The 14,660-nt window shown below is 40.4% G+C and overlaps 1 protein-coding gene across 4 annotated transcripts in view; it reads right to left on the reverse strand.

Annotated features, from left to right (window-relative positions):
• Positions 1-839: 839 nt before the first annotated feature.
• Positions 840-14,660, reverse strand: part of LOC126428206 (uncharacterized) — a 119,891-nt gene continuing 106,070 nt past the window's right edge. The window contains exons 8-9 of one of the 4 annotated variants that reach the window (XM_050090121.1): positions 2,937-3,070; positions 1,673-1,806 (exon numbers count right to left, since the gene is read on the reverse strand). In XM_050090121.1, coding sequence (XP_049946078.1) covers positions 2,980-3,070 — 91 coding nt within the window. In that variant the 3' untranslated portion in view covers positions 1,673-1,806; positions 2,937-2,979. Of the gene's footprint in view, positions 1,807-2,936; positions 3,071-14,660 lie in introns of all 4 variants that reach the window. The other 3 variants (XM_050090122.1, XM_050090119.1, XM_050090120.1) reach the window with 3 other exon arrangements.

The following is a 14,660-nucleotide window of genomic DNA, read 5'->3' on the forward strand; positions in this document are numbered from 1 at the left end:
CTTTCTTTGGGATTGGAATTATTATATTCTTCTTGAAGTCTGAGGGAATTTCGCCTGTCTCATACATCTTGCTCACCAGATGGTAGAGTTTTGTCAGGTCTGGCTCTCCCAAGGCTGTCAGTAGTTCTAATGGAATGTTGCCTACTCCCGGGGCCTTGTTTCGACACACGACCACTGTCTAAGGCCACTGCGTCTACAGTCTCTGAGAATCAGATCCGAACAAACCACTCCTCACGCCTCCTGTCGGGAGCTCCTAGGCTGGCGACAAAAAGTAGTGGCAGCACTGACTGCGAGCTGAGGGGAGTGGTAGGAAGGGGAGGGGGGGAGTGGGGAAGAAGTGCACACACATACTCAGCCACATCTGGCCATCGACGATGCGTGACACCTTAGCAAACAAACCATTTCATCTACTGAGACGAAAACGAGATTTTTCCAGTGTTTTGTTTGTTCAGATTCCCCTGATGTGTTTGGAATTTCCCCGATTTCCATAACCTGTGGCAAATCTGACATTTGACTGCCACAAGTTAGGATGACCCTGTGCACCGAGCACACGTGACCCCTTCTCAGCTGCGTCTGCCGCCTGGGACACTGGGGAACTGCTCTCCGTGCACGGGATGCCGTTACACAAATTACAACGGTTGTACGTAGAAGAAAATAATTTAACATTACTCTTTAGTGACATAGTCCAAACATGCAGCTGAAGAAAATAATCTCGTCTTTAATCCATCCTAAATTACAAACAGACAAGATATAATACTCATATTACGCAGCTGTGGTTATACAAAGTAAATTTTACTTTAATGGTCTATAGTTCACCAGATAATGCTTCACATATTTTATTTAAGTTAAATAATCTTACACCACATTTACACTGAAATAATCCTTTATTTGTTCCTTCTTGTAACATTAATTTTTTTTCACCTCTGGAAACAGAAATTCTCTTTAGATGCACTACTTCAAAATCTTTGATCCAACCAATTTCACTTTACCACTTACTTATCGTCATACCCGACAGTGACTTATCAGCCAAAAACTGGTTTGTGTAACAAATAATAAATGCTGTACAGTATTACACTAGTGATGTGTGGTTCATTCGTAAAAGAGTCTGTCGTGTATTTTAATCACAAAGTGGTTCCTCCAAATGAAATTTAATATTTAAAAATGGTATCTAGCAGTATCCTGATAAATATAATTAACACTTAAAATAACAAGGTAGCAGTCCTCATTTATTATTGTTTCACAGGTTTATAAAAACAAAGAAGTTTTTAAATTCGACTTACTGCAAAAATCATTGTCAGTGCTATTTATGAATTGCTACCTGATCTGTGTAGCCATTTTATCATTTAAAAAATTTGTTTCATTGTGAATCCATTGTTGTTACAACAAGAATCAAACATTATTGCAGATTATTACAGCAGGTATTCAAACAACATTACTGTTTCTTCTACACATTTCTAAAATTATTTGTTATATTCCTTCAAAACAGTTTCCGCTTATGTTGACAAGTACTGAGAATTGTACTTTCCTATAAATTTCACATCATTTTTATACATACAGATATAGTGCTCTCAACCTCTCTCACTGTCACTGCCGCCGACGCTACTATCACTGTCGCCGTCTTCGTCACTCTCCGAACGGTCGTCCACCGCTTCGTCTGCTTCGCCGGGCCCTACATCCTCGAGTGCCTCGAAGTAGAAAGGCTGCAGCTCAGCGTGGACCGTGCCGCGGATCACGAGATTGGGCATCTGCTCGGTCAGCCCGTCTGTGGCTCTGGGGTCACCTCGGCACCCTTCGACACTCAGCTCCCTGTGACAGGAACGGGAGCACTGCTGTTACTGTGACAAACTGAGATCCTTCTGTACTGTGAATGTTTGTACAACAGTATTAAGTATATCTCCACTTCTTAAAACCTCATCAAGTTTTGACACTGCCTTTTTACCAAACAGCAAGCGTCTCCACAATATCGAGAGATGCTCGCTGCTTCATAAAAAGTAAGACCTTGACGAGGTTTTAAGGTGTAGAGATATAATTTTAGCAACAAAGATCCATATTGTAAGGGCTACAGTCTTTCCAGTTGTTATATACAGATGTGAGACCTGGACCATTACAAATGTGGAACGAATGGCGAAGAATAAACTGCTTTGAGTTGTGATGTTGGAGGAAACTCCTTAGAGCCCCGTGGACTTCAAAGAGAATGAATAGGTTAACATTAGAGCAAATAAAACCAGAGCACTCCCTGGAAGGTCTGATGCTAAAACAAAACCTGACCTACTTTGGAGACATCATGAGAAGATATGTTTCACTGCAAAAAACTCTAATGGTGAGGAAAGGCACTAGAAGAAGAGGACGTCAGAAGGTGAAATGAATCAATCGCATCACAGAAGTAATCTGCTCCAACCTGGAAAGCCTACAGGAGAAAGTGCAGGACAAAAGAAATTGGCATCCTTTGGTTCATGTGATCACAGAGAATTGGAACTGTCTAGACAAATAGAAATAGAAAGAGAGAGAGAGAGAGAGAGAGAGAGAGAGAGAGAGAGTGTTACAAAATTCTAATAACGTACATGAAAATTCATATTTACTCAGAGAAAAAAAATCTTTAGGTAAGTGAAAAAGGAGGTGTGGCAGGAGCGACCGTGCACAGAGAGGGGGAGGGGGGGGGGGGTGCCAGCATGGTGGGATGGGTAGGGACAGTGGTGGCGTAGGAGAGAAATTGGGGAAATTGATGGCATGGTGTGGGGGTGGGGGGTGGGGGGGGGGGGGGGGTAGAGAGGTGCGGCCGCAATGATTTGCAAAGATATAAAGCTACTGGAATTTGTTGTTCTTAATTTCACAATCCTTGGATTGTATAAATAACATGGAGAAAGTACTCAATTCTATGAATTTTGGAGAACATTCTCAAGTTCACACAAATAAAACAAAGTGAGTATGTACTTCACCTGAGTGTGTTCTCAGCTTGAGTAAATGAGTGGGTAACCTTGCTCAACATGAAGAACATTCTCCGATTTCATACGAATAAACACAGCGAAGTTTCTCACGAGCAGAGAAAATTCTCCCCTTTTTGATATGAGCTCTGTAACATAAATCAGGCTGATTAAATTCTGCAGACATTAAGTCTTACCAAGTTTTTTTAGTAAATTTAATAAATCTATGTTGCTCAGATGGAAAAAGAAAGATATACGTAACCCGAAGACATATTGAGTAGAGTAACTGTGTAAGTTTATATGGGTTTAACAGTAAAAACATTATTAGGGTGGTGAACTTATTTCCCAAATATCATGAAGAAAAAATGAAAACCTTTTTGTGCTATTTACGAGACCCAAGTTTTCCCGAGTGGTGTATGGGAAGACCAGGTACAAACCAGACAAATATGTCACTGACCTTTTCAGATGTTCATCATATTTTCGCACAGCACAGATGTTCCATTTTGCTATGCTAGAAATAAGTAGGCAAATCATAAAAATTAAAAACAGGTTTATTACAAACCTAGTGAACTGTTTCTCATAACAAAACCACAAGATGACTACTTAAGTACTTGACGTGCCAACAGAATATTATGTGCCATTTAATCGAGATTACCACGTGTCAGAACACACTCGTTTTACAATCCGGAGTAGACGATAATGTGACGTATTGTTAAAATTTCATTCGCATAATGCGTTCACCTAACATCAATAAAAAAAAGTTCCCTGCATGTCGAAAATTTGTCAAGATTATCAGAAAATGTATTTTCATAAACCATCTGTAATCTTCTTAATAATCTGTTGCCGCACAAAAAAGTGAAAATAAAATGAAATTTTATGCAACTCTTCCCAAACACAGTGATGCTACAGTTCCATATTTGTACACTGAATAGTTTGCATATTTCAGCAAGCTGAACGAAATGCAAGATAAAGAGTACGTTCTGTGCCCGGTGCAGACAACACAACGCGGAGAACAGATTCGAGCAGGTGGCGAGATAGTGAGAATGAACTCCCTCATCAGAAAATATGCTCTGAACATTTTGTTCATACGATATAAAGAACTTCCTCAGAGCACGTTCTTTCACTCAGAAAATCTTCTCCAAAGAATGTTCTCTTTTTTATCCATACGACCTCTTTAGTGTTTGCACCCTTATTCACTTCCTACAAAGCCAACAACTTCTCCTCTCCACTCCAGAATCACCTGTTCTAAGCATCCTCAAGACTTTCTTCCTCTCCTCCATTACAAATAACTCAGTAGGCTTCAGTCCACACTGCCATCGACAGCCCGATTGCACCACACGGGCCACACCTCCAAAAGACTATCGGAATTGGTCCTTCACACTGTGTACGGTAAGAAGATTGGTGATGAGGAATGTGGAACAGGTAAAACGAAGCAGATGCCATCCCCAGAGCCCAACACTGACTTCTCGGTGGTTTTGTCCGGGCCAGGCAAGTCGCAGGAGGGACCATCAGAGGAAGAAATACTTGAAGGAACTGCAAAAGAAATCAGCAGAACTACAGCATCGGCACACTTCAGGGAAGCAATGACATAAGAGTTTTAAGACTGTACGTATAACACCGTATCAATGTAAGCTGGCTTCAGCTACTAATTCAGATGTTAAAGGCATCAGTGCGAAGGATATTCTTGTATTACTAAATAAGTCATTTACTGGAGCTCCAAACTTAGGGATTTCACAGACAATGTGAATGCAGGATTTCAAGTAGTCCAATCAGATGACAAACCATTGCTACTTCACAATATAAGTCTAAAATTATGGCAAAAGCTACAGCAAAATTAACTGTCCGGGATAATTATAACTAGAATCGAGTGAATATAATCGGGGAAGAAAATTATACAGATAAGTGCAGCATAGGCTATTATGCTTGTAGGCCTGTCAGGCCAGACAACACACAGGGAAAGCAATTGCATCATCAGTTAATCGGATAGATGAAGTTTAAAAATCATTCAGAGAGGCCGTCACCAGTGACACGGGCAGCACAACCGTGAGGTGCATCGAGACTGGTGCGGACACTGGGACAGGATCGCTCCGTGCAGGGCCTGGCGAGTGACAGGATTCGGGCAGCTGTACGAAGGCACGCCGATTAAATTAGGTTAGGCACCACAGCAGATGAGGTGTTGTGAGAGGAAAGTGCCCTACTCTCCGTGAAAGAAAAAGGATCTATTCCTGAGAGTGAAGGAAGTCTAAACTCTAAGTAACAGAGGGAAGATGATGACACTGAGTGCAGATGGGTCACATGGCTAGAGACTGTGGAAAGTCAAAGAGGAACACGAGGGTAGACGGTGAAGGCAGAAGAAGCAAAAGGCTCTCAGAAATATTGTTACCACTGTGACAAACCAGGTCACACAAATGCAGACTTAAAAAGATAACCATTTGTGAAAAATGTGAAAGGCTAGACCCCAATTCAATGAGAAATTAGGGGCTGTGCCCACAAGTGAAATGGAAAACTAAGAGTGTGTTACACAAGGAATACACATCTTACTGTGACAAAATGCCCAAATGTTAAGAGTCACAGATTTTGAAGCAAGAAACAAAATTGCAGTGGAATATTGCTACAAATTAGGAAGTCAGTTACAGTTATCAATAGATATCAGGGCACATATGAAGTCGGTTTGATAAGTCATTTAAAATAAGCGAGAAAAATGTTTGTTTCGTAAATAACTCAACTTATTTCTCAACATATTCTGCTTGGAAGGATATAAACTTGGTCCAGGGATCCACCAACTTTTTCATCCCACTGCAAAATACTTGTTGATTGCAACTATCACTTCCTCATTTGATGAAAATTTCTTCCCAGCAAGCCAAAGTGTCAAGTAAGGGAACAAGGTGAAGTCACTTGGGACTAAGTATGGTGAATAGGGTGGATGAGGAACCAATTCAAAGTCCAATTCATGCATTTTCACCATTGTTATCGCTGATGGGTGGGATGGTGCACTATCCTGGTGAAAGGACCCTTTTTTGTGGTTAAACTTGGGTCTTTTCTCCACCAACACAAGTTTCAGATGATGCAACAATGAAGCATAAACAGGTCCAGCTACGGCTGTGCCTTTTTCCAAGTAATCCTTGGGAATCCCAAGAAACAGTGACCATCACCTCACCATCTGACAAAATGGTCTTTGCATTCTTCAGTGGACTGTTACCAGCCTTTTGTCAACTGTTTTGTCTGCCATTTCGACTCTGGTGTGTAATGATGGATCCAGCTTCCATCAATAATCACAAATCAGGAAAAGTAGATGGCAAAAAGGATCTATGAATACGACGGTAAGCTCCACATGACAGACATAAGATGAAAAAGTGTAAATCACAGAATGGTGAAGGAAAAGTTAAAAATGCAAATTAAAGGCAAGTTGTGAGACGACATGTTATGAGTTACCTATAAGGCAAACTAGTGGGGCATCAGAAAGTGATGTGAAAGTAGCTCATAGCAAAGAAAAACATAAGAACGTGTGTAGAAACAGGGTTGAATCCCAGTAATGAAAAAAAAAGAAAAGATTATTCCCAAAGAAGAGGAAATGCCAAGTGTGCATACAGCCAAATTTATGGTACTATTAGAGCAAGGGAAATATATTTTCAGTGTACTAATTACAAGTGAGGCCAAGTGGAATCTGAGTACAGTGAAAGTTTTAGGTGAACTGATAAGACAAAGTGACACCAACATGAGCCACACAGGGAGCAATTAACGGCATGAGCACAAAAGGAAATCTCACTGCACAAGTTAGAGAAATGATCTGAATGGTCAGTTGGATAAAGAAGACTGATATGAATTGTATGGCATATGGTGAGGTATTTTATCTAAAAGGTGACAATTTGGCATTCACATAAATGGTAAGGCATGCATTCCCTATATTGCCAAAACAACAAAGGAAAGGTACATCCCTACAGAATACTGGAAGCACAAAAGGTGGTATTACAGGAGCAAATTGAGAAAATGGTTAATGGGGATATAATTGTTCAGAGAACCTGAAAAGTACCCACGGACACCTGTGGGATAGGGAAATATAGAATGAAATCTCAGTGGGGGAAACTTTCCCCATCCCCAACATAAGTAAGATACTGGACAAACTGGGGAAAGCCAAGTATTTCTCCACTATTTTAATAGATTCAGCAGATAGAGGAAAACACAGCATTCACTGCAAATTATCAGCACTAAGAGTCCAAAAGGATGCCAATGGGGCAAAGAATGCATCAAGTATATTTCAAAGACTAGTGAATGTTGCTTTGGCAAGATTGCATGGGACAAAGTGTTTCAATGTACTCGGATGACGTAACTTGCTAAGGTAGTTCAGTAAAGGAATGTGATGAGAAGTTGCAGGAAAATATTGGATGGTTTAAGGGCACCTAGGTTAAAGTTACACCAGATTGTGTGAATTTCTGAGAAAGAGGTAATATTCTTGTTGTTGTTGTTGTGGTCTTCAGTCCTGAGACTGGTTTGATGCAGCTCTCCATGCTACTCTATCCTGTGCAAGCATTTTCATCTCCCAGTAATATTCTTAGGACACAAAATAACAAAGAAAGATGTGGAGCCAGGTGAGCATAATGTGAAGAGGTGGAGAACAGTTCTGAAATCCATTACAGGATTTAAAGGATATTTAGGGGTGGCTGAATATTAATACTGTGAATCCATTGTATAATCGCTGAACTGGGATCTCTGCCACAAGCAGCATTTGAGGAACTGAGAGATTAGTAAATCCTCCCATACTGAGCTACCCTGATTTCAAGAAACCATAACACTGGTGCTGCAGATACCAGCGCAGAACTGTTCGGAGCAGTTCTGTCACGAAGGGAGATAGATTCAGATTTGCCAGTCAACTGTGCCCCACGGTTGTTGGATAAGGCTGAAACTAAGGTAGAGTGCTTAGCAATTGTATGGCCACAAAACAGTGCAGACCACACATTTAGGAAGATTTTACCATAGTAACAGATCACGAGCCTCTGACACGGACTTTTGGTGTCGAAGGTCTGTTGCCGAGATTACTGAAATGGTGGCTGGAACTAGAGGAATATTTTTTTTACACTGTGTATAAACCCAGAAATCTTAATGCAAATGCTGATACATCAGTGGTAGCCAGTGGTATCTGAAGCTGGGTGTTGCACCAAAGTTTCAATGTTACATTTTTATACGAGATGGTTACAAGGAAGAAAATTCTTTTATCGGTGCCTCGCTTCCCGACATTTGTTACGATTTAAACATCCTGACAATTCGTGTGTATGAATGCCAGAAAATTCAATTTTTTAAATCCAAGTTATGATCCTGAAAAAAGTGAGAAATATATCTGACAGAAAAATATCTGTAGCAAAGAGCATGCTATGATTTATCAACTATCTAGAAAAACTATTGAATGAGCTACATTCCTAGTAGAACTGAAACACACTCATCATTTAACGAACTTGTCTTACTTGTATTGAAACTTTGCCATTCCATTTTTCACTGACAAACTCTTCAGTCACACACCAATTGCAGTCTGTAATCTGCATCGCGAGACCTCTTTCGGCGGAAAGCATCGCCGAGACCGTCAACCTTTCCTCACTCGGAGTTATGTAAGAATAATTTTATTATTTTCAAAGTTGAGAAGCAGCCTTTCGGTTCGACCGATGTCAAGGGAATTGTGAGAATTACCTTCAACAGTTTAGACTACTTAGTGAACATCTTCCCTGGGCTGTTAGTTGTCAGACTCAACTAGACTAACTGCACCAGATAATGATCTACATTCTCGTGCTAGGTAGATAAAAGATAGTTAACAATATAGTTTCAGCTTATCCAAAAATGATGACAATGAACACATTTCCTTTAAGGTACCTTCAGGATATCTTAAAAAGATACAAGGGGAACTTAACACGAAAAAACAATGAAGCAGCTACAAGATGATGTGAAAAAATACAATGATCTATAACATCAATCACGTTGCACAGCACCTTTGCCTTTCTTTTCTACTCACATCAGGCTATTCCAACTTCATTCTCTTCACTGATAAATCAGTAGATTCATTAGTAATCAACAGATTCAATGCCACTGGTGATACCAATTACTTCTCAAATCTCGATAACATTTATTTTAAATGTCGAAATGATCTTATGGGCCAGCACGCATTGATTCTCCGTACCGTAACTGACAAAACAGAACTCTGACAAATGGCATAACTTAACTAGAAAATTCCAACCAATAACTGAAACGGGTACCGTGTGGCCCCCGCTACATAAGTTCTGAGAGTGCTCGCATTGGACAAATGAAACATGTAAAATAAATAAAAAATTACATGCAACTTGTGCCGGCTCTACAATTTTAATTTATAACAGTTGCTGTTCCCCTGCAGGCAAATGTCTGTGCTCACTGATAATTTAAGATATGATTGAAACGAACATTCTTATGGCGAAGAGCCTGGCAAATTGTAGTTTCACTTCTTATAGAATCACCTTCCAGTATGTGATTTATACATTGTTGGAGTAATGAACTGCGTTTACGAATTGAGATCGAAAAATCCACTGGACAAGATCGAGGGAAATGCTTTCTCACTAAGTCACCGAGGATAGTGGTCCACTGCGCACTCTATGAAAAGAATGGACATATTCTCTGAAAACGCTAAATAAATAAATAAATCATACTGCAATTGATTGATACCGCTTTGCTCATTATAAGATTAACTTCATCAGCATAGCAATGTACACATTCTGCATTAGGACAATTTTTACACAACAGTTTGTACCCCACCCGAGGAAACAGCCATAACAGATGCCTCATCACAGGTCTGTGCAAGTAATTTTTGGTGAGTCTTTTTGCCTATTCAATTCTTCTAGCAAAATCGCAGCGAACATCTGTGCACCGTGTTCACAAGGAGATAGGAAACTCTAGAACCTCTGGGTCTCAATACGTAACAGTATACAACAGCCATCTGAAATATGTTTGATCTGTTTGTTTTATCTGCTATAACAGCTAAAAATTATGATTCCTTATTTGCTTTGAAATTTCTTCTTGGTATACATCCAACATAATTTGGAAAAGTTCACTTTGAATAGTTTTGAAGGTTCCTTTGAAAACAGTTGCCTTACCCAAATTATCTTTCAATGCTGCATTCAATCCAGAAGTAAAATTAGTCAGGGTTTGATAACAATTCAGTTTTATCATGATCCCTTAAGGCCAATTCGAAGGAACCACAGAAATATATTTAGCCCAGACCTATTACACCCAACTTCTTCTACTACGCAAACTGACAGTGGAGGGAGGAGAAATAAACATACGGGGATGGTACTAAGATATCAGTCGTATCAGGACTTTGTGCAAAATAAGTTGTGACGAGGGATAATGTGCACGCAACTGGGACTCAAACCTGGGATCTCCCGCTTACTAGGTAGTCGCATTAACCACTGTGTGACCCGGACAGACTGTTTATCACAAATGCACAGACTATCTCAGCTGACCTGCACTCCCACCTAGTACCTATCCACAGCCCCCACCCGTGTCGTCCACACTCACTACATTTAGATTCCTGCTGGAGATTGAATGTAAATGTGCATCTGCACTGAAGGTTGTGATTTCAGTGCCCATCATGGCAGATCGGTTATACAAATGTGTGACGTCTGTTCTTTCGGACACGTCATTCTCGGCAATTTTCCTTCTCGATGCACTACTCGGTTGTTCAGCTATTTTGTATTTGAGCAGCTGAAGATTCGTGCTTTTACTCTTTGGTACTCAGATGGTTTACATCTGTAACCCTCACTTTTGTCCACAAGGGTTCAACATCATACAGGCATGGGAAGCAAAATAATGCATTTTTAAATTCACAGCCACACAACCAATCACTATTTTTACAAATATTCATTTTAAACGCTGTCCTAAACTGTCAATTTCCAGTATTAATATTTTGCACGGTGTTTAAAACTGGTTACACTTTGCAAACTAGGAACTGTGTGACGAGCTAGTTCTCACTGTACAGAACGTATTATATGCAACAGTGCACAGAAAAATGCAGTATCGAGAACCGATACACTCGATCACCTCGAAACGCCACAACGTATACACACGAGGTTCTCGGAGATAATATTTCTAAATGTGATAAATAAAAACATTAGGACTTCAGTAACAGCTACAATTGCAATATTCCAGCCATTTTTCCAAATGCCACTACATTAAATCTGCGCTCAATTTACAACTGAAAAACTATAAACTCCAGTTATGCTGATGAGAAAAAAATTTCTCCGAATTTCTACCTTCAAAACTAATTTGTCAAAAAACAAAACTATCACAACCGATGTTAAAAGATCGGTACTCTTAACTTTGTGGATGGTGGAATGGCACACTCTAGTGGCCTCGATGACAAATGAATGAGAGAAAGCTGGCAGACACGTCGTCCATAGAGTGGTGCCTTCTGACGGGACATTAGGAACTGTCTCGAGTCAGGGAATTTGCGTGCCGACTGCGTTACTCTCCGACGTCACTGGTACATGAGCCACCTGTTGCCACGGACGGGCGTCGACTCGACTCGTACCCGCTCCGTGGTGTGCACTGTCTGCACAGAGTTGGAGTAAGAGAGAAAACTCCGAGTTTGCTTCGAGCCTTGCAGCATTTTCACGTCTGCTATCGAGGTGACAAGATGTCAGGTAACCGAAGACTGTATGTTGTAACATCTATTACAGCACATATTAGGCTTCCTAAACCAAATAATTACAAGAAAAGTGGACATATGACGTGTAAAATTACTGGGAGCTGGGCAACATTGCAACAATAACATGCATTGAGCCGAATGTGGTCAGACGATGTAGAGGGCACGAAAGAACGAGACACAGAGTGGTTAGGGAAAATTAAGAACGTGTGAAGAAAATGAACTAGACACAGAGGAAAAGGTCGAACTAGTGTTAGGCAGTCATCAGAGGATGCACAGAAACTTAGGCCAAATAGAAAACTATAATTAGTGGAAAGACATGAAAAGAGGAACACATTAGGAACTATTACAAATCTCAAAGAAATAAGTTCACACAGAGAAGAGGGTACATAAGTTATTAAGGATCCAGAAAACTGTGACAACAGCATTTCACTGACAAACGGGGTGCTCTAGAGAACTCGTAGGACACTGGTGGAATATTTATGACACTTCGTTAGAGAGGACCACTGTACTTGGAATATATGGGAACAGTATACTGTTTCTGTATTTAATATGCCTCACAGTAGCAAAGTTTCAACGAAAATAATCAGTTTTTGAAACAAACAAGTAACTGGATAGAAAAAAAATTTATTCATCATGTGGTGGCAGGAGAACACACATGAAAAAGGTATTACAGTTTGCAAGCTTTTGGAGCCACTTGCTCCTTCTCCTAACAGAAGGGTCGAAGGGGGAGGGAGAGCAGTGAAGGATCCTTCTCCTAGCAGAAGGGTCGAAGGGGAAGGGAGAGCGGTGAAGGAGGAGGACTGGTAAGGTTTAGGAAAAGGAGTAGAGTTTGGAGGAGTCACGCAGAACCTCTGGTCGGAGGAAGACTTACCGGACAGGAGGAGACGGAAAGACTGACCGTTATAGACTGCAGTGGACAAGATTCAAAAATCTGAGAGCTTAAACACGGTAGATACAGTAATAGGAGGAACAGAGAATACTGCTGTAACATCGTGCACGAGCTAATAAATGCGGAAAGCTAAGTGCACTGTATGTGGTACAGGTGGGATGGGGATTGCAAGAAATAGAAGGTTAGAAAATGAAAGATGTGGAAAACTAATCTATCCAATTACTTATATTTTCACAGTAGCAATGGCTATACATTGTTGGCATAAATTTATGGGAGACAAGTACACATTCCAGGAGTCATAAAGACAGAGGAATGAACTGTTATGCATATCAGCCAACTAGAATGCTGCAAGCAGCACATCCAGTAGCACGAGAAAGGATAAAAGAAATGAAGGAAACCAGTAAAGCTCACACGAAGAGTTGGAGAATCGAAGAATATTTAGGATGCTTCTTTTGTTTGATGAGACTGTAAGAAGGTGTCATTCTAAGAAGCTAGCTGCACAATTCCGTGGACCGTACAAAGTGATTGCAGATGACCTATCCGATGTGACAATTAAGATGTACAGAACTACGCAATGGAAGAACATGTGAAATCCCAAAATTAAACTTTTTCTGTGGTGTGTCCCAATGTCAAGTGTTCAGACTATTTTGTTCTGCTGAAGCTACCATAGCAGGGGTAGCTTATCTGGATATGTTACCAGAACGGCTCTTTCATCAGTTAAAAGGTGACCCCAAAAACTTTACTCGGCAACAACATCGGGCCCCTATCCGTCGGCACGTTTTTGTACGAGCACAGTCGAACATCGAAGCCTTTGACCGCTGGACTGGTGCTAATAACTGATATGACGAGGACACTGTTCTGCTGGCCTCGACCCCTGTGATTTTTTTCCTTTGGGCTTTGCAAAAGATCTTGTCTGCTTTGTGCCACTATCTAATGATCTGCCAGAGTTGAGACACAGAACTGAAGGGGCTGTTGTTGCTTCCATTGCTCTGGACTTATTACCCAAAGTGTGGGAAGAATTGTATTTTAGGTCGAACTGAATATTTGTATAAAAAACTGTTATAATATACCACTGAAATGGGACATTCCTTTGCAGACAGACTGTACTTTAACACGAACTTTATTATCTACATTGAGGACAGGAACTGATTAACATCAGCTACGTTGTGGGCGACACGTGCAGAGCAGTTGTGTAATGTTATTCAATACTATAACTGCAGTGACAGGATGCAGTGCACACACACTGAACATCACTTGCTTCATGACTCAAAGCACTATGGAGATGCATCAGGACCATTATTTCAATGAGCTTCTGGATTTAAATTCTTTACGACAGGGTGTACATGCGGACAATTTGGGGGGGGGGGGGGGGGGGGGGGGGAATAAATAAATAAATAAATAAGAAAAAACCACGTAGATTTTCCCCTGTTAAAAATACACTTTTTCTGGGTGAAAATGTACTATACCCTGAGAGAAAGTACATTTTTCCTTGTTAAGTGCCAGTATATTTTCCTTCGAAGCTGTAAAACTTTTCAATTCTTTGACTGGTAAACGTTTTATACACCAGCACAGAACTTCCAGCATTTTAGGAAACAAAATCCAGCAAGAAAACAATGCGTTCTGGAAAGCTCTTTGCCGTGGGGCAACATAAACATTGTATATACTGGTATTACAAAAGTATAAATACGAATTGCAGCACGTACAGCACAGTAGCTTTCGGAGCAGTGAAATTTAGACTGTGCTGCACAATGCACTTCCGTTAACCAATTATAGCTTGTGTCACACAACCTAGACAGCAGATATTCGGAGCACGGTACGGAGAAGATGAGACAATTTACTTGTAAAATGAGCAGGAAAGAAGCAAACAAGTATTGCTACGACTGCGACATATCCCCCTACATGTGAGAAAACTTTGACCCTTTCATTGGAAATCCAATTACGTGTGAAATTGCTGAACTCATCCTTCAATTTTTTTTTTTTTTCGTTTTCTAAAGGATAATCATACTTCTGCCATTGTTTTTGCATAATCTGTAATCTACGAAAGAACTGAAATAAATATGAAAAACTAACCTTGAAGCTTGGTCTCTTTTTAGCATGTGTTAAACACAAACGCACCATTAAAATTTTAAATAATGGCATAAATGGCTGGTCGTTTTTAAAGTGGCTGGCTCTCAAAATGTTTAAGTTTCTAATG

This window comes from Schistocerca serialis, chromosome 12, assembly GCF_023864345.2.
Source record: "Schistocerca serialis cubense isolate TAMUIC-IGC-003099 chromosome 12, iqSchSeri2.2, whole genome shotgun sequence".
NCBI classification, from domain to species: domain Eukaryota; kingdom Metazoa; phylum Arthropoda; class Insecta; order Orthoptera; family Acrididae; genus Schistocerca; species Schistocerca serialis.